The sequence below is a fragment of the Mustela nigripes genome, chromosome 4, assembly GCF_022355385.1.
Source record: "Mustela nigripes isolate SB6536 chromosome 4, MUSNIG.SB6536, whole genome shotgun sequence".
Classification (NCBI taxonomy): Eukaryota; Metazoa; Chordata; class Mammalia; order Carnivora; family Mustelidae; genus Mustela; species Mustela nigripes.
Genome location: NC_081560.1, coordinates 187,709,386 through 187,732,512, shown reverse-complemented (window position 1 = coordinate 187,732,512; position 23,127 = coordinate 187,709,386). Strand labels below are relative to the sequence as shown.

At 56.1% G+C, this 23,127-nt stretch overlaps 1 protein-coding gene across 11 annotated transcripts in view; it reads right to left on the bottom strand.

The window, feature by feature from the left end:
• The window catches only part of PTPRE (protein tyrosine phosphatase receptor type E), a 148,666-nt gene that overhangs the window by 26,904 nt on the left and 98,635 nt on the right, over positions 1–23,127 (bottom strand). For 9 of the 11 annotated variants that reach the window (XR_009404034.1, XM_059398817.1, XM_059398813.1 and 6 more), the window contains 5 exons: positions 14,403–14,521; positions 8,262–8,361; positions 7,900–7,973; positions 6,018–6,154; positions 626–716 (listed from right to left, as the gene is read on the bottom strand). Coding sequence is in view for 10 of the 11 variants with exons in the window: in XM_059398817.1 (XP_059254800.1) it covers positions 626–716; positions 6,018–6,154; positions 7,900–7,973; positions 8,262–8,361; positions 14,403–14,521 (521 nt within the window). In the remaining variant the exon portion in view is untranslated. Of the gene's footprint in view, positions 1–625; positions 717–6,017; positions 6,155–7,899; positions 7,974–8,050; positions 8,177–8,261; positions 8,362–14,402; positions 14,522–23,127 lie in introns of those variants that run through there. The other 2 variants (XM_059398819.1, XM_059398820.1) reach the window with 2 other exon arrangements.

Below are 23,127 nucleotides of genomic sequence, written 5' to 3'. Positions count from 1 at the left end.
TAAAGATTTTATTTATTTATTTGACAGACAGAGATCACAAGTAGGCAGGGAGGCAGGCAGAGAGAGAGAGGAGGAAGCAGGCTCCCTGTGGAGCAGAGAGCCCAATGCGGGGCTCGATCCCAGGACCCTGGGATCATGACCTGAGCCGAAGGCAGAGGCTTTAACCCACTGAGCCACCCAGGTGCCCCCCACCACCTGGCATTTCTTATTCTTTTGTTTCTGTCCCTAGTCCAGGGGACCTGCTGCTGGTGCCAGGAGCACAGAGTCTGAGACAAGGAGAGGGCCAGGGCCACCAGCACAAGACGGGCTCAGGACTGGATCCCGTCGGAGGTCCTGCCAGCCCATGCAGGTGGCACTCCCTTTGGCCACTGGGCAGCGCGGGTCTCAACACCAAGCACAGGCTTGGTGGCCAGACCCACCATGACAGAGGTGGCTCAGGCTGCCCGTGGGAGATGGGCATCTATACTCCCGGTGCAAACACGGGTTTGCAGCGGTGCGGGTGCGGGCCCCCATCTCCGAGCACTCGACCACCATGCTGCCCCGACAGGCACAGTCCCAGGAGCCGCGAGGGAAGGTCGAACATACTCCCGATGGGACCCACCGTGCAAGAAAGGTAAAATCTTACTGGGAAGGATGTTGGGGTATCGGTTTTTTTCTCTGTTTTCTTCCTTATTGGCCTGTTCAAAAGTTCCTTGTATGTGTCCAGACGGCAACGACTAGAAAAGAAAACACAGTTAGCATGAAAAGGGATGCATCCAGACACCACGTGCGCGTCAACCACTCTAAGGAACGCGGGCAGGAGGAAGACTCCATCTGGACAGCCCCCTGCCCCTACCCCCAGTCTGCGGCCCTCTCTGCCTGTGGGCTGTGCTGGGCGCTGGGCAGAGCCGTGATGAAAGGCACTCTGGCTAGCAGGCCAAGGGAGCCGTGGGTATAGTGATGACCCACGGTTGGACCCGAAGACACATGAAGTCAGGGACTTGCCTGGGCATTGTCACCCAGTCCCCTGGAGCGGTGTGTCCGGGCCCAAAGCAGGCCCACTACAAATACGTCCAATGACAGGACAGCCTGGGGTAGAGAGCAAGGGTGTCTGTGCAGAGGGGCTGGGAAGGTACACTCTGCCTCTGGGGCTGGGCTGAGGGGCAAGCACAGCGATGCACCAGGAACTCAGCCTTGGGGCCCCTGCTTGCAACGCCGTGTGCTCAGGGTCCAGCAGTGAGTGCTCAGAGGGGGCTCCGTGGCGACTGCTGACCCCAGCCCCACCCGGGACCAGCACGAAGATCCCCAGGGGTCCTGTGTGCACCCTTGGCTTCCTAATCCCCCGGCCTCAGGTGACGACATGAAGGGGCCACTCGGACCCTGTAACCGATGTGCTGCTCAGTGGACGCAAACCCGGGCTCCCTGACTTCCATTCCTCGACCACTTGGGGCCCCTCCCATCCTGCCAGCTCGGGCCATGCTCCTGCCTGTGGGGGCTGCTGGGTCATCCTCTGCACTCAGATGAGCCGCAGTGCACAGAGGGAAAGAGCCTTTTGAACCCCCACATCATGCCTTTCAACATCAACCTAAACACTGACCGGACCGGGAACCCCAGGAATTCAAGCACTAAGTGAGTCTTTGCAGCATCTTCGGTGTGCTGGGCCCCGTAGGAGGAGCTGCATCAGGGGCCCCGGCCGTCACAAGCCATCCTGCGATGACAGGATCCTGAGGTTACAGATGAGGAAACCGCCCCCCACGGCTGCTGCAGATGTGGCCGGAATGCCCTGGCTTGCAAGGGCAGACATGGGTCAGGGCCTGCCGTCTGGCCTGGCGCAGCCACGAGGCCACGAGGCAGGTGCTTCCTTCTTCAAGTATAAAGTCCCAGGGGCGTGGGGGCAGGGCTCAGAGTGCAGCCCAGACTCTAGGCCTGCTCACCCCGTGAGTCAGGAGGGAAGAACTTGCCACGCACAGGTGCCTAGCGCGTCCCTCTCCCGGATTACAGGGCTTTTCCATCCCTGACTCAGCCCCTGCCAGCCAGTGTCATCTTTTCCCCGTTTTGGGGTCACCACACTGGCTGGCCATGGTCAGAGAACCTTCCAGGGCCGGTGTGGAGGCCAGCCTGGGCGGGGGGCAGGTGGTGGGGGTTGCTTGGGACCAGCACCTTCTCTGCTGGAGTTTCTGATTCTTATCAAAGCTGTCTTGACACTGACTTCCTGGACCCGCCCTGGACAGGCAACTGGTGATAACATTCTACGACTCCTCATTGTCTATACCTGAAACCTGTTTTTGACCTCAGCCCTGAAAATAAAAACAAGGTGTATTACTAAGATGTCACGTGTTCGTCAAAACCCGCCCGATGGATGACGCAGGAACCCCAGCTCTGGACTTGAGAGCATGACAACCCGTCAGCAGGAGTCACCGTTTGGAACGCGCGGAGCGCACGGAGGCAGGAACAGCCGGGGAACCCGTGTGCAGGGAAGGGCGGGCACGTGGGAACCCTGACCCTCTGCAAGCCTAAAACCGCTCTACAAATCAAAGTCTATACAAATAGTACATTAAAAAGACAAAGAAAAAGAGGCCCCGGGATGCCTCCCTCTTCCTTGGAAGGTGAATGGCTACAACGTGGTGGGTAGAGAGGCCGGAGGGGTCTCGGTGGCGAGCGTGGACCCAGCCCTGCCACCCCTCCCCACCACAGGGACCTGAGACCCGGAATACGGAGCTGGGGTGGAACACTGGCTTCGTGGGCGGCGCAGAGGGGCACCTGGCGTGAGAGGCCCAGCGCTCTGCGTAGGGAACACGTCTCTGTAGCCCAGCACACAGAGTAACAGCCGCGAGGGGCTGGCCCATCCCTTTCTCCTGCTGTCCGTGTGCCCATGGACCCTCGACTCTGAGCTGCTCATATGGCACAGGGGAAGCGGGACAGCACCCGGGGGAGGGCTCCGCCGTAACTGGGTCATCCCTGCGGTGCCGGGTGTGAGCCACGTGCGTGGTAATTGGTCACCAAATACCATGACTGATCGTCCAGTTACATACAGTGGCCGAAGGAGCTTTGTTTGTTTGCCCCCTTGAGGTGAGATTTCATGTCCATAAACACACGGGAGGAGCCCCAGGTCCCGCCCCTTCCCCTTCCTCCATGCTTGGCATTTGGGCAGGTGGGGAGAAGGGCAGAGAGGTGCGCGGTGGGAGCTGTTCCAGCAAGCTCTGGGGGACACGCCTGGCTTGCACGCCCTGTGGGGCCTTCTCCTAGCGGCCCCGCCCCTGTGCCTTTCCACACGCTAATGACAGGCTGCATCCGGCCTTGGCTTGGGCTAGCCGGATGGTCTGAGACTGAGAAGATTCTGTCCGGGGAAGTGGGCTGTTCTGGGTCTGAATGGCGCTCCCTTGATGGGGCTTAATTGGGGAGCCTGGAACAGATTTCCGTGGGAGAGCTCTTGCGCGTGGAGGGGTGGCGACTGAGGTTGGGGGTTCCCAGGAGGGGTCTCAGAAGCATGGCAGCCGCAGCCCCCTCTTGTGCAGACACGCAGCTAAGCAAGGCCCACAACTGCTTCTCTCACGTGTCAGGATACTCCAGGGGATGTCCTGTGGCAGGCAGCATCCTTATTTTATAGGTGAGTAAACTGAGGCAGGCAGAGGTTAAGTGATGGCCCAAAGCCCTCTGGGCTGGTAAGAGACGAGCTGGGCCAGGCATCCGGGCAGGCCAGAGCCCGCGTCCCCTTGTCCCTCCCCGACGGCTCCACCGAGCTGACCCCCGTGCCAAACGCTTTCAGGCCACTGAAGCCCTGGGTCGGCCAATAAGCACATCCCGACTCGTCTGGTTGGACGACTCTGAGCCTCGTCTGTCCCTTCCACAGCGTCTGGGACTGGAACTCAGGACAGCCGGCGCCAAGGAGGGAGATGAGATGCCGTCGTCCAGCTCAAGTGTGGAGCCAGGCCTGCGCTGGTCCTGGCAGGCTTTGGGGCCCTGACAAGGGGCAAGCCACATAAACGTGGCTGAGGGCCCGGCCGGCTCCCACTCGTGAGAGGAGCAAACGGGTCCAGAGAGTACCGGCAGCTCGCCCCAGGTCCCCCAGCGCCAGGCCCAGGCCCTCCTCCCCTCTGCTTATCTGCCCGCCCCGCCCTGCACAGAGGCCTCCAGGGGGCCACAGGGAAGCCACTCAGTGGGAGGGGTTGGGCAGGGCGAGAAGGATAAAGCACCCAATTTAAAGTGGTTTCCCCAGAACTGCCCCTAAAATCAAGCAAAATAATATTCCAATGCCTTTGAATATTTAATTTCTTTCTAAAGACAAAATCAAAGCCAAAAAAAGAAAAATTGTTGAGGACCCATTCATGAAACCTTTATGTACAGTCAGGATGGGTAACTGCAGAGACAGGCCGCGTCGGAGAAACCCGTCGGCAGGGCCTCGTCTTTATTCGCAATTGCACTATTTCGCTCAGCATGGATCGTTCACTCTGATTTTGATATATTTGCTTGTTGCCTTAAAAATTATTTCTCCTGAAGAATGGAGGTTTCTTTGTACCTGGGGTAACAGCCTCACCTGCCTGACCCTATTTCTGGCCCTGCTCCATCGGAGTGGCCCTCACTCCTCCCCGAGACGGCAGCAAAGCCCGCTGCTTCTGACCACGGCTTCCTGCTGGCCCGGCCACCCGCCCCCCCACCACGTGCAGAAACCCCAGCGCGAGGGCAACTGGGACCAGGCAGGAGGGGCAAAGTCTGCTGCAAACCTGGAGAGTTTGGACGTGGGGAGTTCACTTCGCTCATGTGGCTGACAGATTGCAAAACAATATGGCTTAGAGCTGTCTTTCAATATGACCTAATTTCTCAAAAAAAAGTGTGTGGGGGGATACATTTAGAAACAATTAAAAGGAAGCAGGATAAAGGCGGACAAGGCATGGGTTAGAAAACAAGCCAAGTGCAGGTGAAATGCTCTGTCACCTCCCATGCCCTCACCGGACGTTTCCTTATGAAACGTCCCCTGGGCTGAAGCAGTGTCATCTTTGGGTAAAACGACTGCACAATGCTTTGCTCTTTACAAAGCCTGCTGTCGGAGCCTCACAGGGAGCCGTGAGGTCCCTAAGACAGGCCCCTCTGCTGCCAAGGCGCACCCCCATGGTGGAGGCCAGCGGAGCAGGTGCAACGGACCCATGGTCCACAGCCGGTCCGCTTGGCCCCTCCTCCTGCAACCTCCACGCTCAGCACATGGCTGTGCACGAAACCAGGAAAATGCAAAAAACGAAACTCAAAACACAGTCAGGGATTAACTCTGAGCAGTCAAACCCAAGGAGACTTCCCAGTGTCTGTTTTACCCACCCCCCCCCCCCCCCACCCCCCATCTCTCCAACACATTCAGGAGTCCCAGGACATTGACTGTAACACGAGCAACACAAAGGAGCATGGTGAACACACGTCCGTAGTCTTGTTGAGTCAGGAGACTCGGTTTGCTACCATGGGGACTGTCCCGACGGGCATCACGGAGGTCACAGAGAAGGTCACAGTAGCCGAATGAAGGCAAGGATTTGGAGCAGACCTCAAACTGAAGGGCTCTCACAGGCAGAGTTCATGCACCACCCCCCCCAGGGAGCCCCACAACTGCTTAATTCATGCTCTGAGCGGGGGTCGGAAGAGGCATATTTCCTTTGCCAGCGAGATGCGTAAGCTCTTCGAAGCCCATGAAAAGTAGGGTGGGGCTCCCCGCTTTCAGCACGGAGCCGTCCCACCGCCGCCTGCTCAGGCCCTGGTTCTCCATGTTCACAAGATTCCCAAGTCTCCGTCATGCTGGATTTTAGGATACGGCAGCCAGAGTGTTAGCGCTGAAAGGAGCCTTTGGGAACATCTCCCTCAAGAGTCCCATCTTAGGAAGGAGCAACAAGGGTGGGAAGGCGTCCTGCAGCAAAAATCAGGTCTCCAGAAACCCGCTTCGGGAACAGGGTCATGACTGACGCAAGAGTTCCCGTCTTCAGGCAACGGATCCTGAAATATGGTACCACCTGCCCGCGTATTCCACCCCAGGACAAGACAGAGGACCCCCCCACCCCACTCACATTGAACTCCTCCCGAAAGCGTTTGCAGTCATCTGCGGAGCGGACTCGGATCTCCTCCTCCAGGTGCGCCACGGGGATGGGAAAGTACTTCTTGGGCCCGGAGGGGGACCTGCTGAGAAGCATCACTCTTTGTTGCTCTGTGGGACCAAAAGAAACATGGGGGCCACTGAGCCACATTCCGGGACAGCTGGCTCCGTAACCAGATGGACTGACAGCATTCCTGGAAGAAAGACAAAGCTGTGTGTGTGGGGGGGGGGGGGGGGCAGCTCACTGCTCTTAGATCAGGTAGCCCCGGCTGCCGGGGAGGGGTCTGAGCACCTGAGTGAGTGTGGAGATCTGTCGCCTGTGATACACCCACGCCATTTACAAATAGAGGTGTTCCTCGGGGTGGGGGTGGGGACCAGCTCCCACCTCAAACTGAAGGGGGAGGGGACCAGCTCCCACCCACCACAGATGCCTTATTTCAGACCCCTCGCCTCAGCTCCTTCTGCAAAGGATTTGGGCAGTCCGCCCGTCCGCTCAATTTTCCAGGATTGAAATAAGGAGGAAGACTATGTTGATAAACTAGCAAGAATCATTTTGGTTTGAGTTGGGAAGAGACCGGGAACCGGTTAGGATGTGAGTCTCCCTCAGCCTTGTCTTCTTCGTGACACACACGGCCCTGGATGCGGCCAGCCCGTGAGCTGCAGGAGGAGCGAGGCAAACACTGCGCTTGCTCGGCAGCGAGCGCGCAGGGAGGCCCCGGGAAGGGCTGGCTGCGGGGCAGTTCCTGGCCAAATTCCTTCCATCAACTCCGAGCGAGACAAACGGAGCAATCCCTGGCATGTGCGTCCCTCCCCGGAAAATGCGCCGATATTCTCAGCAGGGTTGACGTGGAACCTTTGCCGTCAGGCGGCCGAGGGCCTGTCCCCACCTGCAGCGCCGTTCTGCGGCCCAGCCAAGAGCTCCTCCCCGGGCTCGTTCCTCGGAGAGAAGATGTGTCAGAAGGAGTCTGGGCGGGGGCCTCCGGGGCTCACCAGCCACACCTTCCTCCCTCCCATTCCGGCTGCTCAAAGGTGCTGGGCAGGGAATCGGGGCAGGAAGGGGGCCTCGGAGGCCACGTTAGCACCTAACAAGGTACGCCCGGCCCCAAGCCTGAGAAACTGCCCTGGAGCCCCCCCCCCCCCCCGAGTCTGTCCCTGCTGCCTGTCCTGCCAGCGCGTCTCAAGTCTGATAGCGTGTTTGTTCCCTCCTGGCGTGGAACGAGCCGGCAGCAGGCGACCAGAGGAAGCAACAGCCACTGGTGTGAACCAATACTTTTGAAAGCTTTTGCCTCACACAACTTTCCCGGCCATCTGGCTGGGGGGGGGGGGGGGGCAAAGAAACAATGTGCCTTGTCAGTTGCATTAACGCTTTCTGAACTGGACTCAGAGCGGAGGGAGAAAGGTCTGGAAGCCCTCCACCGACAGCAACCATGCCCGCTGCACACACACACACATCGGCTCCCTTTTTGCATCGCGCTCCGAACCAGTGCAAATTTCAGGGAAACCCGTCAGAGCGCTTTAGAGTAAGAACCAGGCCATCTCGTTCTAGAAGGACTGTGAGGGCTTACTGAAAAACATTACATGTCAAAACTCCGTAAAAAAAACGACCGGATGTGAACGTTTCCAACAAAGCCACAAACTGAAAGCAAGTGTCTGTTTCCCACCAGAGAGAAATGGAGAAAAGTCTTGAAATGGTAAAATTCTACCACCCTAAAGGCTAGCGTCAAACCAGGGAGAGCGAGATGGGAGTCTCGAAGCTGAGGGAGTTTAACATTTAAAACAAAAGGCAGACCACGGCCCCCGGTGAGGTCAGAAAGAGCGCAACACCCACCGCACCCCCGCCCCCGGCCCCCTGGTACCTTGTTCTTCCAGGATCCCGTTGGGCATCTTCTTGTCATTGGCGCTGACCACGGCTTTCCTCTGCTTCCTGAACCTTGGAGACACAGACCGGTTAGCTCCGGGCCCGGGGGCATTTCCCAGACCACAGGGACTTTGCGTGGCGATACCCACCAGGTGAGCCGGGAGAAGCTCTTCCTGCTGCTCATGGCTGGGCCGAGCCACCCTGGCCTCCGGTCCCCAACCCCGCGGGTCCCCAGCCCCTCCCGTCACCAGCCCCGCCACCCTCTGTCTGGGCCCACACCCGCCCTGCAGCCTCGAGCAGCTCATTTCCTCTTCAGAGCTGGTTGGGGCAAGTCCGCCCGCGCCCCGGGGACACTCCTACCTGAAGAAGTAGGCGGCGAGGAGCAGGAGGAGGACGAGCAGCATCAGAGGTAGCAGAAGCCAGGCCAGCAGCGGCTGCGGCGCGCCTGGGGCGGGAGGGCCTGCGGGCAGAGCCGGGCCCCATCGCCATGGGAGACCCCAGGCAAGGACTCAGATAACAGGGAAAGTGGCGTTTGGGCAAGGAAAGATCCCCAACACTAGGCTGCACCTTACAGTTTGCAAATTTGTTGCCCTCCGTCCCATTCAAACTTCTTCCCTGAGAACAGAACCTTCTTCAGCTCTTCTTGGACCCCAGCACCACACTTGAGAGTCTGCAAAGCCCGCCATGGGCCCCATCCGCCGTGCTCCCCATCGAAGAGATGAGTGGTTTTGATCCACGCAAGGGAGCTTGACCTGAGGGCCTGGTGGCTTCATCCCAGACTCCCAGACTCCCCGAGGGGCAGTGAAGGCACAGTGGGGAGCCCCGGACCCTCAAGTAACCTATGACCCCGCGTTCCTGGGGCACCTGCCTCCCCCCATCGTGGGAAAGTAGAGGAGGTTGGGGGATGAGCTGCCCGCTGTTCTGTTCTGAGGACGGCGTGCGGAGCTCCCAGGACCTCAGGCAAGAGCTCAGGGCACGGGGTGTAGCCTGTAGCCTGGCCCTTGGGTCAGGCTGTGGCCAGGCCACAATCAGGTCTTCTAGAGCTTCGAGCTCCCAGTCCTACTGGTCCTGGCTGAATTTTCTCATTCAGAAGGTCGCATGTCCTCGGATCAAGAGCAGCTGCCGTGTGGCTCCCTGGGACCAGCCCAGTGAAACCCAATTCCGAGGGGCTCTGGTGGCCTTGCTCCCACCCCTCCCCCTGAAGTTCTGCCTGAGCCCCCGCCACCCCAGACTGCCGTGCTGCCCTCTCCTCATCAAAATGGACCTGCTCCCAAGGAGCATATCAAATGCCTCCTCCTCCAGGAAGCCTACTTGATTTTCCTCCTGTGGATCCTAGAGACTCTCTATAAGCACAGACCCCACTCTGCTGGAGTGAACTGGCCGTGTGGGGTGACTGCCTTCCCTCAGATTCAGTGGATGCCCCTCAAAGGCAACAACTCAGCTTCCTTGGCTCTGAGTTCCCAGAAGCACTAAGCACAGCCTTGAGCGCAGTGGGAGCATCGCAGGCCGGTAGCCTCCTTCCCCCACATCCCAGTGCTGGTGTATTCTAAAGGGCCTCTGTGCATCTCATGCCCCACGTGTTAAGCAGCCTCCCCCCAGGCAGGGCCTCATGCTGACTCCCGTCCCTGTAAGCGGCTAACGCAGGTATTTCTAATAAATGACAGCACGGCAATGACTCGAGTGACCAGCTGATGCAGAGGTGCCCTGGGGGCAGCGGGTCTGTGAGGAGAAGGAGGCCAACCGACAAGACACCCTCCTTCCAGGCTGAGCCAATGCCTCTCCCCTCTGACTAGCAACCTCACGAGCCAAGCGAGAGGGCAAAGCCAGGGTGACCCAGGCTGAGCCACTAAGAGCCCTGGGTCCTCTCCTCTTCCCCGCCCCCTCCACTGCAGAGCTGCCCGGGGAGCAGATCGGGCCTGAGGCTGCCACACTTCCGCATCCAGTGAGTCCCCTCCCTGCTCTGCCGGGGCGTTGGCGCCTACTCAAGTACAGTCTGATGGGGGAGATGCCTGACACCAAGGGGCAGAGCTGGGCCCAGCCCCACACCGCAGACAGGGCTCTATCCCTGCCCTGCCAAATGCAACCTCAGAGTGTGGGCGGGTGCCTTTTCCTCCCCCAACTTCTGCATTTGCCCAGAGGTCAGGCTGCCCCAGCTCAGCTCCAATCTTGGCAGTGACTGCCTGGCTAGCTCGCCCGTCTGAGGACTAGGGGGACCTGGCCTGACTTGGGGGTCTGAAGGGCGCCTGGACCACAGACAGACCATCCCTAGGGTCAGGAGGCTCCAGGGTCTGGCCTCCAGGCTCAGGCTGCCTCCAGTAAAGGCCAAGGTTACAGAGGTGGATGTCTCCACAGCACACCCTTGAGGACCCAGGGAGAACGACCCACAGATCCGGCTTTGTGCTGTGTGCAAGGCAGAATCTGCAGATCCAAGGATCAATGTCAGCAGCTGCCTCTTTCTGGAAGGCAGAGATTGGCAGGAACACTCAAGAGCCGGCGGGCCTGACGGGGGGCCTGACGGGGGGCCTGGAGAACTGAGAGTGCCCCCCCCCACTATCCAGTTCCTCCAGTTTGCCAAAAGAAGAAGTTCATATTTTCATGTAAAAAATGATCTGATTTTTAAATATAGATAAGTAATGCAACCTAAATGCAATTTTTGAAAAATACTACGGTCTAGAAAAAAAGCCTCTACAGGCCGTGTCCCCTGTGCCAAGTGAAATGTGCAAAACAACAACAACAACAAAAAAAACAGATGAAATTGGCTATCGGCCAGCTCTGTGACTCGCCTTCCTCGTTGGGCCGTCTGCCCTGGGAAGCTTCTGTACCAGCAAACACACACTTGCTTGGACGTCCACTTTCTGAAAAACCTGAAATTTCAATGGACATTTAGGTTGTTTCCAACTCTTTGGCTGTTAGAACTTTCCATCTCGTATCTTCATCTTGGTGTATCTTGAAAGTGCTTCTATAGAAGGTTCCGGAAGGGGACCCTGTACCTCTGTGTGCGCACACAGTGCATTGTAGTAGAAACTGCTCGAAAGACCCCTGCAGCATTTCCAGCTTCCGTGCTCGCCTCGACTGGGTGATGGAGTGATTTCTTCCAGCTATGAGCAATCCTCTTAATTTTTGTCAGCCTGATAAGTAAAATAATCTGCATTTCCCTACCTTCTATAGAGTTAAACATCATCTCATGATCAATAAAGCATCATCAGTTCGATATTTGCATTTGGCTTGGTCACAACCTCCACCATTTTCCTGTGTTATCTATTTCTTATGAATTTTTTAGGAACCCTTCCTGTAGCAAGGACAGCAACATTTCATTACACTGTAAATCTTTACCCTCAACTCCTGTGTAAAGGAATGTCTCCTGATGATTATTTAAAACATTCTGTTCAAGGAACAAATGAGATGATTTCTGGTTAATTGATACACTGGGGCTGTATGCTGGGATTATCCCAAATAATCCTTCTTTTGGGGAACAAAGTTGCAAAGGACACCTTCACAAAGTCAGGCTCCCCCCGCCCTGGGATTCTAGGTCAAGGGAGCCTGTCCACGTGGTAACACCCAGACCTTGAAGTGGGGCCACTGCCGATTTCCCTCCTGGTTGTGTGACCAGCAGCCACCGCCCCGCCCACAAGGCCCCCAGCAGAAGCAGCACAGAGCCGAGTGTCACATCCGTTCTGATGGGCATGAGATCTCACCACAGTCCCCCTCCCTGAAAGGAGCCCCCAACGCCCACAGCCATCTCATGAGCCAATCATTTCACTTTCAAGTGAACTGAGGAGGCGGAGGGGTGAGGCTGAGTCACCCCGCCCGACAGATGTCCTCTCTGGAGCGCCCACACAGCCCCACGTCGCTTCTCTGCTTTGGGCCAACGACGTTCTGCCTGGTAGATCTGCTGCTGTTGTGGTAAGCGCTGCTGCAGGTGGTGTCCGGCCTCGGGCCAGCAGCAGCCGGCTCCTCTCTGTGGGCTGCAGGGACACACTGTCCTCGGGGCGGGTCTGGACCGTCCAGGCTGGGGGACAGTGCCAGCAACCCCCCGCCCCGGCTCCCGGAGACCAGCTGGCTGTGATGTGGGATGACAAATGCAGTTCCATGTGCTGGGAGCCTCTGTCTTTCCTTTCATGTGGCTCTAGATTTCTCTGGCTTTCCAAGCAAGGCCCGTGCTATGCTTGCCACCCCCTGCTGGAGGCAGGCATCAGAGACTGAGCCCCACCGCTCCCTCCTCTTGGGGCCTAACGGTGCATTTGTAGGACATGTGTGGGGTTAGAAAATCATGCAAAGCTCCTGAGCTGGATGGGTGTTGAACCCTTGACAACAGCCCAAAAGGCAGCACTTCGAGTCACCCCGCCCAGGCTTTCTCTTCCAGAGGGATGGCGATCATTTTTGTTTTCCCAAGGCCTTGGGATAAGCATTTTTTTGGTGTGTGTCAACTTAGCTGGACCACGAGCTGCCAGATACTTGGTCAAACATTGTCCTGGGTGTTTCCAGGGGGGTGCTGCTTTTCAGATGACAGTCAGCATTTAAATTGGTGTCTCAGGAAAAAAAAAAAAAAAGATTGCAGCCCCTCCCCCCATTGTAGGTGGGCCTCATCCAATCAGTTGAAGGCCCACATAGAATAAAAGTGCCAGGCGTTCTGTGAGTAACAGGGAATTCTTTCTGCCTGATTGCCTTCCAACTGGGACATCACTCTCTCTGGTTCTGTAGCCACTTGCCAGCCTTCAGACTCAAACTAGGACACTGGCTCTGTGTATTTTGGACTTGACAACATCCACAATTGTGTGACCCAATTCCTTATAATAAATATAACTACAGATACAGACACAGGTGCAGATATAAATGAAAATATAAATATTTATCTGTGGATTCTGTGTCTCTGGAGAACACTAACCAATTCACCAAGTAATACCGTATCAGAGAAGTCCTTGAGTTTTATGTCTGGGAGTCTTAGGAATGGAGAGGGAAGGGGGCACGGAGGAGGCATATGGGGACTGACAAGAGGCTCCGAGGCACCCTCGGGGGAATAGGTCTTACTGGTTACAGATTCCTACTACCCTGGCCACGGGCCGGAGCTGGCAGCCAGATGGGCCTCCATCTACCAGGGAGGTGTGGCCCAGGGACCCTGTGTCCAGTCCGTGGGGACCCTGAAAACACCAGTTGGACCTCTGTGTTGGGCAAACATCCAAGGAGGAGAGATCAAGGGACACTGAAGAGCCAATGTCTGGGCCGTGAGAGATTGGCCGGGGGACAGACAGGCCTCCTCTGACAGGGTGTCCTGCCAAGCACAGCAGCGGCCCCGTGGACGAGCTCCTGAACCCCGGCTGGTTGTCTCCTTAATCTGCACTGCTGAGTAGCAGGCACTATTACCACCTCCGTCTCACAGACGGGGACACTGAGGCACAAAGAGGTTCAGGGTCTTACTCCGGATCACTCGGCCAATGAGCGGCCGGCAGAGCTAGAGCTGAACTCGGGCCACGTGTCTCGAGAGCCTTCGCTCTCGCTGCCACTCCTCCTCCCGCCGCCGCCTCCTCTAACCCTTGTACGGCATGTATCTCATTTCCTTGATGTAAAATTGACATACTACACACTCACCCGTTTTAAGCCTACGATTCAGTGATTTTCAGCTAATTCACAGAATTTTTCTCAGCATTCCAGAACATTCCCATCCACCTCTCGGCCACCTGGGGTCACTTGGCGTTTGACCCCCAAGCCCAGCCCAGCACTCCTGTCCCTTCTCTGGCATCAGCTTCTCTATTCTGGGCATCTCCCTTCCATGCAGCCACACAACACAGGGTCTCGTGTCTGGCTTCTTCCACTGAGCGCGTTTCTAGGGTTCATCCATGTCTGTTCACTCTTTCCTACCCCTAACTTTCAAAATATGGAAAAGGCAGGAGAACAAGCAATGAACTCCCGCGTGTCCGCCACCCACCTTTCTGATCAGGACGAGATGGCTCTGTCGGCCCAGCCCCCCACCCCGCTCCTGCTCCCCATCTGCTCTTTCTCGAATCACTCCTGGACCTCGCAAGGACATCAACATGCCTCTCTAAAATGTAAGGGCTCTTCTCCCAAAAGTATAATCTAACCACTATACCAGTACCTTGCCCAAGAATATTAATGTTAACTTCTCAACAGCAGCAATGGTCATGTCAGTGGGCCAGTATCCCCTGCGGACTCATCACTGTTCCTTCAGGCTTGTTTCAATCAGATCCCCAGGATTGGGGGGCGGGAAACTTCACTTCTGCTCTCCCGCCTCCCACCGAAGCTGACACCAACCATCAGCACAGGGTCGTGTTCGCTGCCCCCGGACTGCAATTTGTTCTGCTCCAATTCCGCACAACTGGCCTGTCTGGCCAGCTGGTGTGGACAGGAGTGACGCGAGAGATGCTCTGCTCGCTGAGGAAGTCAGCCGCACCCTGCGTCTCCTCCCTCGGCCGTGTCATCCCAGTCCGAGAGCCTACCTGGAGGGGCAGGGGAATGCCAGGGAGGGGCATGCGGCCAGGGCCTCACCTGAGGTCGTCGAGGTCCAGTTGCTGACCGCCGCGGTGGTCTCGTTGCCCTTGAGAGCCCTGGCGAGCGGCAAGCTAACACCGGCCAGCAGGAGCGGACAGAAGGGCTCCATGGCGAATCTGTAAGAAGCAGGGACAGCCTCAGAGGGGCCCCACCACCCATCTTGGGTGGTCGGGCCCCCCGCTGAGAAGGGCCACTCATGGAGGACAAGGCCGACTGGGGACAGAATGCTGGTGGGCGTGCTCTGGAGCACTGGGTTGGGAGGCGGGTCTGGGGACACTCCTGGCGCAGTTTACTGGTGCACTAGGGAAGTGATCTCACCTTGGGATGAGAAAAGTTAGTAACTCTAAGAGTTGTTCCCACATTAGAAAAGCACTTGCTGTTCAGGTTAATTTCCTTTCTTTTTATTTTTTTTAAAGATTTTATCTATCCGTTTGTTTATATCCAGACCGAGAGATAGAGAGGCAGCGGGAGCAGCAGAGGGAGAGGGAGAAGCAGGCTCCCCGCTGAGCAGGGAGCCCGATGCAGGACTCAATCCTAGGACCCTGGGATTATCACCTGAGCTGAAGGCAGACACTTAACAACTGAGCCACCCAGGTGCCCCAATTCCCTTTCTTGTGTGTTTGTCTGGTTTTGCAAGGAGAAGAGAGGTGAACCAGGATGCGGAGGTGTCCAGGGAGGGTAAAGTCTGAAAATACCAGATCAGTGATTCTGAAAGGTCGCTTCACGGAGCCTCAGTGAGGCCCTTTACCCACAGCTTCTGGATTGCCACATGAAATGATCTGTTCAATATTTCGGGTACATTCTATGGTGTCTGCTGTGACATGAGTGTAGCATTTCTATTTTGTATCACGACAGCCAAGAGAAGAGCACCCCTTGGGAAGAACTGCAGGGTCGGGAGTCAGGTTCACTGGCAGGTGGTCATAGGGGTGGGGGTGCTGGGAAGCGAGGAGGCCGGACCCCTGCACAGAGTCCACCTCTGCTGTCCCCCTAGTCACAAACACAACGTGTGCCCCCAGCCCTGATTCTGAGTGCAGGCCTTCCCCACACTCTGGAGCCTGATGGAGCCTCCAAAGGCCAGCCCGTCCTCCTGGGCCTGAGATGTGAGCAGTGAGAATGGGAATGCGCCGGCCGGCCTGGTCAGTGTTCCTTCGAGCCCTGTACTTCCTACTGCTCTCCTGAACTTCACGCGGCCTCCGGGAACACGGCTTTGCCTCCCGTCTGAGCCCCCAGGTGAGGCAGAGGAAAGACCCCTCGTCCCCCAGGAGGGGCCACCATCAGTTCCTTTCTGATGGAGTCACGTGGGCCCACTGGGGACGGAGGTCAGTCTTTATTGGGTGGGTGGCTAATGCGATGAGGTTCAACACAGGAAAATGTTCTTTTACCCAGACCTGTAAGGCCCACCGCAGATCCCCACTTGGTGCCCCATTTTCCCAAAATAGCCTTGGATCCTGAGGAAATGTGGCATCGACCTCTTGGTGGTGGAGAGAGGGACTGGCCCCCAGAGAAGGGGCCTGGCCATGGGAGCCGAGGGAGACCTGGCGGTGGTGATGGTGATGCGGTGGGCTGAGGGGTGGGCTCCCTCCCGCGGTGGGCTGAGGGGTGGGCTCCCTCCCTCCCACACTCCCCACTCCACTCCGTGGTCAGCCTGGGTGCCCGTCCGCTCACCCAGGACTTTCCTGCAAAAAGCCTCGCTGACCCAGACAAATGGACCGAGTCCCAGAAACACTGTCCCTTGTAATCAGAGGAGACGTCTGAATGAGCGCAAACAATCGTCATCATGTTTCAGCTGAAATGGAACCATCTTGAGCTGCAATCATCCCGGGACAGTGACAGCCACAATCAATCTTTTCACCTCCTTCTTCTTGTTCCTTTACCAAATACATTTTAGACTTTTAAAGTGAGACACACACACACACACACACATGCACACACGCACACACGCACACATGCTTGTGACCGGGGAGCACCTACCACCACCAGGCCCTTCGTCTAGGCACTGCCCTCACAGCAACCCTCCGGGACTGAGAAACTGACCCAACATTGGGTCAGAGGAGATGGAGGAGTCATCATTCGAACCCAGGACGGCCAGAGACAAAAGCCCTCAAGCCCTGACGGGCAGCTGTGCACAGGCTGCATTAAACAGAGTCTGCTCTTGAACACCGCTTTTACGTAACTGAATAGGCGGCAGAGTAATGGACTAGGAAGTACCCGCTGGTTTAATCCAACTCGGAGACGCAGACTTCCTAGTGGAAGCGATTTTCTTGTTACATGCATTTATTCAAAACCTTCCTCTCCAAATGTCCCACTACCTAAGAGAAGGCTGACATTTGTGAGCCAGACAAAGACCCATCAGACCCCCCCCCCCCGGCCCGCCCCGTTGGCCGCATCTCCTGGGTCCGCAGGTGATTTGGCCACTATGGCCAGCAGAGGGCACTAAACCTTGCTGAATTCAAGCCCCAGGAGTCCCCCAATTGCGGCATTATATTTCCAGGCGGATGACAACTTTCCTGTACCTGGCTCTTCACCCTCAAAGGGTTTGTGCAAGCTAGCAATAAGCACAGACACGAGTCTGCGCAAAAGGAATCCTGGAAACAGTAGTTAAATCCATAGTGAATTTTAAGGATTTGTATTGAATCTACCATACGTGAAGTATTCTGGGCATTTACATGCTGGGTCTCAGAACTGAGATTATCACAGTAGTTTGCAACAAAGCAGCTTTACTTTGACTCTTATGGAAAGCCAGCCAGCTATCGGCTTGATTAGAATCGCCTTTATACTCCGTCTGGCGCCTTTCTAACACTCGGTTTTGGGCAAGCCCACAGCAGCTTCGCGGAGCTGGAAGGATGCATGGCAAAGCAGCCACCCAGCGGCTGCACTGCTCTGGAGACGAGTGTCCACGGTGCCGTGCTAGAAGGGGACGAGGCGATGATTCAGTTCGCCCAGGACTGAGTCCAGAAGGCCTTTGAGTGTCATGTTCGAGAGTTTAATTTGGTGGCATGGTCTCCCTTTCCATCAACAACCTGTCTTATGAGAACCGTTTCAGTGTATGACAAAACGACGCTGACTCCTGGGCCCAACTCCAGATGCAAAGCATCCAAACATAGGGCAAGCAACGGGTTTTATATGGACCGCGGCCGACAACCTCGGCTGTGAGCTGCCGCTGGAGTTTCCAGAGGTGGTGCTGGGAGCCGGTCAGGAGCCACCAGAGACCTGGCATTGGGCTTTGCTGCCCCAGAACGGCTGGGGGCACGGGCATCCCCTAGGACCTTGCTAGGGAGGCAGCCTCTCAGGAACCACCGGACCCCCCTACATTTTCACCAGACCCCTGCGTGCTTCCCATGCACATACAATCTGACACACGCCGGCCTCCGCAGCAGAGAAAGGTCTGGACTAAGCCAGGACAATGGGAATGAGAAGACGGAGGGATCTGAAAGGGCTTCAAAGGCAGAATCTGTAGGAACGGCGATCACCTGGACGTGCTGATGAGTAAGGGCATCCGAGGTACTGGGATTTCCATCTTGGGGAATCCCGGGGGATCACTCATGAGCTGACATCAGGGGAATGGGGTCCCCGGTCTAGGAACAGAGATGATCTGGGCACGGTATAAAACGATAATACAAGCTCCCATTTACTGAGCTCCTATAAAGTGTGACAAGCCGTCTGAGGCTTCAGCGGTAAGTTACCTCCCCAGTCCTCATGGCCATCCTATGACGAACGTCCTGCTGTCCTCAGAGATGGCCTGTTGCATCTCGGGGTTCTGGAGCATTCTAGTGGAGAGTGCCAACAGGAATCACACCAGGGCCTAGGGCTCGGCTGGAGCTGGTGCTGAAGGCTCAGGGTGTGGGTGAGTTCACTCTGGGGGTGTGTGGAGGGGCAGACGTGAGCTGCTGGTGCAGCACCGAAGGAGAAGGAGGCCAGTACACTTGGGGACCGGGGAAGAGGACCCAGGCTGAGAGTCTGCAAAATGACAGCCAGGAGACAGGAAGACAGGAAGCTGGGGCCGGCAGAGACCCCGAGGCAGGGCAGGGACTCTCCTCACCCCTGCCCACTCCCCCTAGCCCTTGCTCACATGCTTCTGCCCAGTGAGGCGCCCTTTCCTCCCGGGATACACCGATTTGTTTGAACCCATCTGGGCGCTGCATCTCCCACTGAGACCTTGAGCCTCCCGAGGACAGGGGCCATCTCCCGCCACACCCAAGCTGGCCTTCCCAGCTGATTGGGAGCTGCCGGGTTTTGAGGGTGTGGAGCAGACCCTGAGCCGGTGTCTTTGGGGAGGGGCCACCCGGCTGACCCCTCCTGTCCCAGGCATGAAAAGGCACGCTGGGTTTCCTGGAGCAGATTGTGCCAGACTGTCCCCTGCAACTCAAACCCAGCAGGTGTGGTTGAAACGCCGGGTCCTTCCGATCTCACTCACAAAAGAAACTCAGCTCCTCCACAGAGGAACAGACATAAAGATTTGCTCCAGCTTTGAGCAGAGCCCCCGGGACGGGCCACGTGCAATTTCTCATCCAAAACAGGACTCTTGAGTGTGAACAAGAGGCTGAAATAGTTCTAGTCACGTGCTTCCCCACAAGACTTCATTATTGGTCAGCAGTTGGTTTTACTAAAATGGGAACCCACTAAGTAGCTTTATTCGAAAACTATTTTTAAAAAATTATAAAAGAAAAAACAACCTTCCTAGAAAATAAACTACCAGGGCACATTAAAGCAATATTTTTTTAATAAAACAACCCCTTTTTAAATTGGCTATATGAAAATAAAATGAGGACACGAACAGAATACCTATTCCCAGTCCATATTTACCTGCTTCGATCAGTATCTTAGCCTTGTATATTCTTAATATGTTTCACTTCTAATATATTTTACAATATCCTTCCTATTAAACATTTTCACAAAATTGTCTCAGAGTTTTCCAAATGAGTATCTTGTGAGCACTCGTTTCATTTGCTTTATCCCTTTTTGGCTTTTACAGGAAAAGATTATAATGTTTTCCTTTCACAACCTTTGTTTTCAGTAGTCGTAGTTCTACCGAAGTTTAAATCGTTGAGAGTTTTTTTGTTTCTTCCCTTTTTTTTTTTTTTTTTCTTGGTGGTTGTATTTTTTGCTGCTCTGTTGAATACTTTTATTCAACTAATTAAGAACAAAATGCAACCAACACGTAGGGCCTTGTTTACAGAAAAGTTCACCATCTCTGTAGAACACGTGGGTTGGTTGACAGAGCAAGTTTTTGGAAGGCCCCAACACTCCGTAATCTGACGAGCAGAGAAGAGAACATATACGCTCTCAAGTTGAAGTATTTTTAAAAACTCAACATCAGCTTCATTATGTAAATGTGTGGTTCCGTTACTCAGTATGCGGAACTGTTGGTAAAATCTGACATCCATGGCTTCTATTTTAACTGATGGAATATTTAGTTGGTGTGTGGGCACAATTAAAAATGATCTGTGTGTCCCCATCCGCTCTAGGTGTGATGCGTTCACCACAAACACTGAGCTCCGCGAACGTGTCTGCATTTACGTTATCCCAGAAAACAGACAGCCACAGCGTCGGGGCAGAATTCTTCCATTGCGTTTCCGGGGACATCAGCAATCATGCCAAGCGCTCACCTTTCACAGAAGGAACCTCCCAGTTACGGCTGGATTCCGTGAAATGGATGAAAAATAGCAGAACCAGTCTTGGAATCATCCCATTTTCCGTTGGAAACATCACGGCTTGAAAAGGACGCGGACCTACAGCATCATTGGGCCGTGTGTGAAATCCACCTGCTCTCGGGAGCACGAGCCGCTGTGAACCTCACCTTCTGTAAATGCGCAAGGAGAGCTCGACTGGACGCTGAGCAGGGACCACTACAGACAGTCATTTGATCTGAATGAACAGTCCCACTTCGCAGAGCTCCTGGAGAGCTCGATCCCAGAACCCTGAGATCATGACCTGAGCCGAAATCCAGAGCTGGCTGAGCCACCCAGGCGTCTCCGCATGCGTTCTCGCTTTCTTTTCTAACCACGGCGCATCTTTGAAACGGAAGTGTTGGCCCCACCGTGCTCGGGAAGGGTGGCGAAACAGTGCAGAGCACAGGGTTCCTCTTTCAGATGTGATTGCCCCTAAACAGAGGCAATCCCTGCCCGTGGCTCTCTTGCCCTAGTACGAGACCATGGGGAAGCTGGGGGAGCCCCGGGGACGGGCCACCAGGCCCTTCCTGGACTCGTTCACTGCAACTTTTCACAACTAAAATTCTCATTTTTAATTACAGTGAGATGAAAACCATGGAAGAAACCTGAAAATGGATAGGATGCACGGACAAGAAGCAAGAAACCCGGGCGGGTCACAGAGAGAGAGGGAATGACGACCCCCGGAGGGAGCTGGGAAGACACATGGACAGAACACAGTGGGGTGTCGGGACTGGAGCGTGAGCTCTCTGGGCCTGCCACTGTTCGAGGCCAACGTCAGCAGCACGAGCTTCTGGTCTTCCTTCTCTCTCCAAAATACACCTCGGGGGTCACTCCAGCTAATCTCCTCCAAAGGTTCACAGCTGAGCCAGGTAGAGAGCACAGTCACGCTCACATCTGACCAAAGGCTTGCTACCCCTCCCTCATCTGACTCACACCCACGGGTCCTCCATGTTCCCCAAAGGCCTGTTCACCCAACACTCAGAACAGATGCATTTTATCAGAGGACCACTGGACTGACCCCTCAGGCAAGTCCATACAGAGACAGAGGCCCTTGCCCAAAAACAAGACAAAGCCCCATCCGTGCACCCTTGGGACCCAGCAATAGTGGGGTAAAAGGTAATGATAAATGTTGAAACCGCACAGCTCCTCCCCCACCTGTCCCCAGGAACAGGCACCCAGCACAGAGGGTCACCGCCTCCGCTGACCCTCCCCTTGGCAGTATGGATGATGGCAGAGACGTTGGCCAACTACGGGGGTGGGCAGCCCCCCTCCCTGGGTGAGCCCTGGGCCATGCCTCTGCCACCCACCTTGGGTGATGTGGGGGGACTAGACTTTCGTGGCTGGGTATACTGTAGATTTTTGATTTTGAAGAAACAAGTGGAACTGTAGACTTCAAGTATCTGCGGATTTATTTGCTCATTCATTCATTGGGCGATATTTAGGAGACCTGACTGTTTGCCAAGAGACACGTGAACAAGACAGGCACCACCCTTGTTCCCCCAGAGCTTGCTTTCTACCCGGAGAGATGAGAGAATCGATCACCGTACAGCCGACCCACCACCTGCTCGAGCTGGAGGCAGGACAAGCCAGTCCAGAGGGACCGCAAGGCTGCCTAGGGTGAAGAGGCCTCTTCTCAAGGCCGCGGCCGACCGGTCCAGGAGAGAGGAAGAGGGAGAGGGAGAGGCAGCTTGAGCTGGGGGGGGGGGTGCCTGGGGGGGACCCGGCGGCTCCAGGAAGCCCCGGAGCCTGCACCTGGGTCCAGAGACACCTAGTGTCTCTTGGCAGGACTGATGGTGGCAGAGTTTAAGGATGGGGGCGGGGAGAGAAGCTTCCCAGCAGGACTGCTCTGAAGCAGAAGCTAATGACACTGGACAGAATTTTCCAGGCCCTAGGGCTTCTGGGGGCAGGAGCAGCTCTCAGGCCCATCCATCTGGCACCGCGGAGAAGCCCGATGAACATTCTTGAAGGAAATAGGTCATCAGAGGCTTTCACTGCAGATTTCTGTCCATCTCATCAGCCCATGTCAGGTTTCCAAGAGCCCGAGCCTCTGAGGCTGGTGGCCCGGCTGGGCTCAGTGTCTCTCTGTCTCCGTCTCTGTCACCCTTGCTTCCTTCCTCCTCCCCTCCCCTCCTTAAGCCAACGAGAGCCTTTGCCAGAACATGTCCCCTCTCTGACCTTGCTTTCCGATGAGCAAAACAGGAGGACCCAGGGACAGTCAACCCGAGTCACCAGACCGAGCTGTTACAACCAATCGGCCCCACAGGCGTCGCCGTGCCTCCGGGGAGCTCTGAACTCATCACGCAGACGGTGGCCTCTCACTCCCTTCTGGGAGCAGCCAGAGCTGTGGGTGAGCCCGTGGTCTCCACCACAGAGCCCACGCTGCAGCCCCGCGGAGAATGTCTGCACCCACGTCTGCTCTGTCCCCTTCTGGGGAGGTTGGGTCTTCAGACGGTGGGTGTTGGGGGAGAGAAGAGCCCTCTCCCCTCGAGGAAAGACAGTTTCAGAAATAATGGACACAGACCTTGGGGCTGGGCAGAGGCCCTGGGGCCACCTAGGAATGCAGGGGGGTGGAGGTCAGGAGCCCCAAAAGCTCCAGCCCCCGCCTGGTAGGGACCTCAGAGGCACCCAAGCTCAGAATGCCAGCTCAGCCCCAACTGGACACACGCTGTCTCTTCCCTGTCCTCTGTTGAGAAGGCTCGTGATTCCCCTGGAGCATGTGTGTGATTCAACACATTTTTCGGTATTCAGAAATAGACTAGAGCTTCTGTTGGGATCTGGCATTATCCAGAAAGGAGACGCACAGGCCTTAAGTAGCACAACCCCCAGAGGGAAGTGGCCCCGGAGGCTCTGGGCATCTCCCCGGGGGGGCCCCGTCCTTGTCCATCTCATCTGCAGGGACAGGGGTCAGGGACGGCGACCTTGGGCGCTCAGCACCCATGCTGGGCGGGACAGAGGTGCCGCCCGTTTCCAGATGCCCCGTGAGCCCGGTGGCGTCTTGACTTTGGCATGGGTGCCCACACTGGGCTTGGCTCACAGCAGGTGCTCAGTCTGTG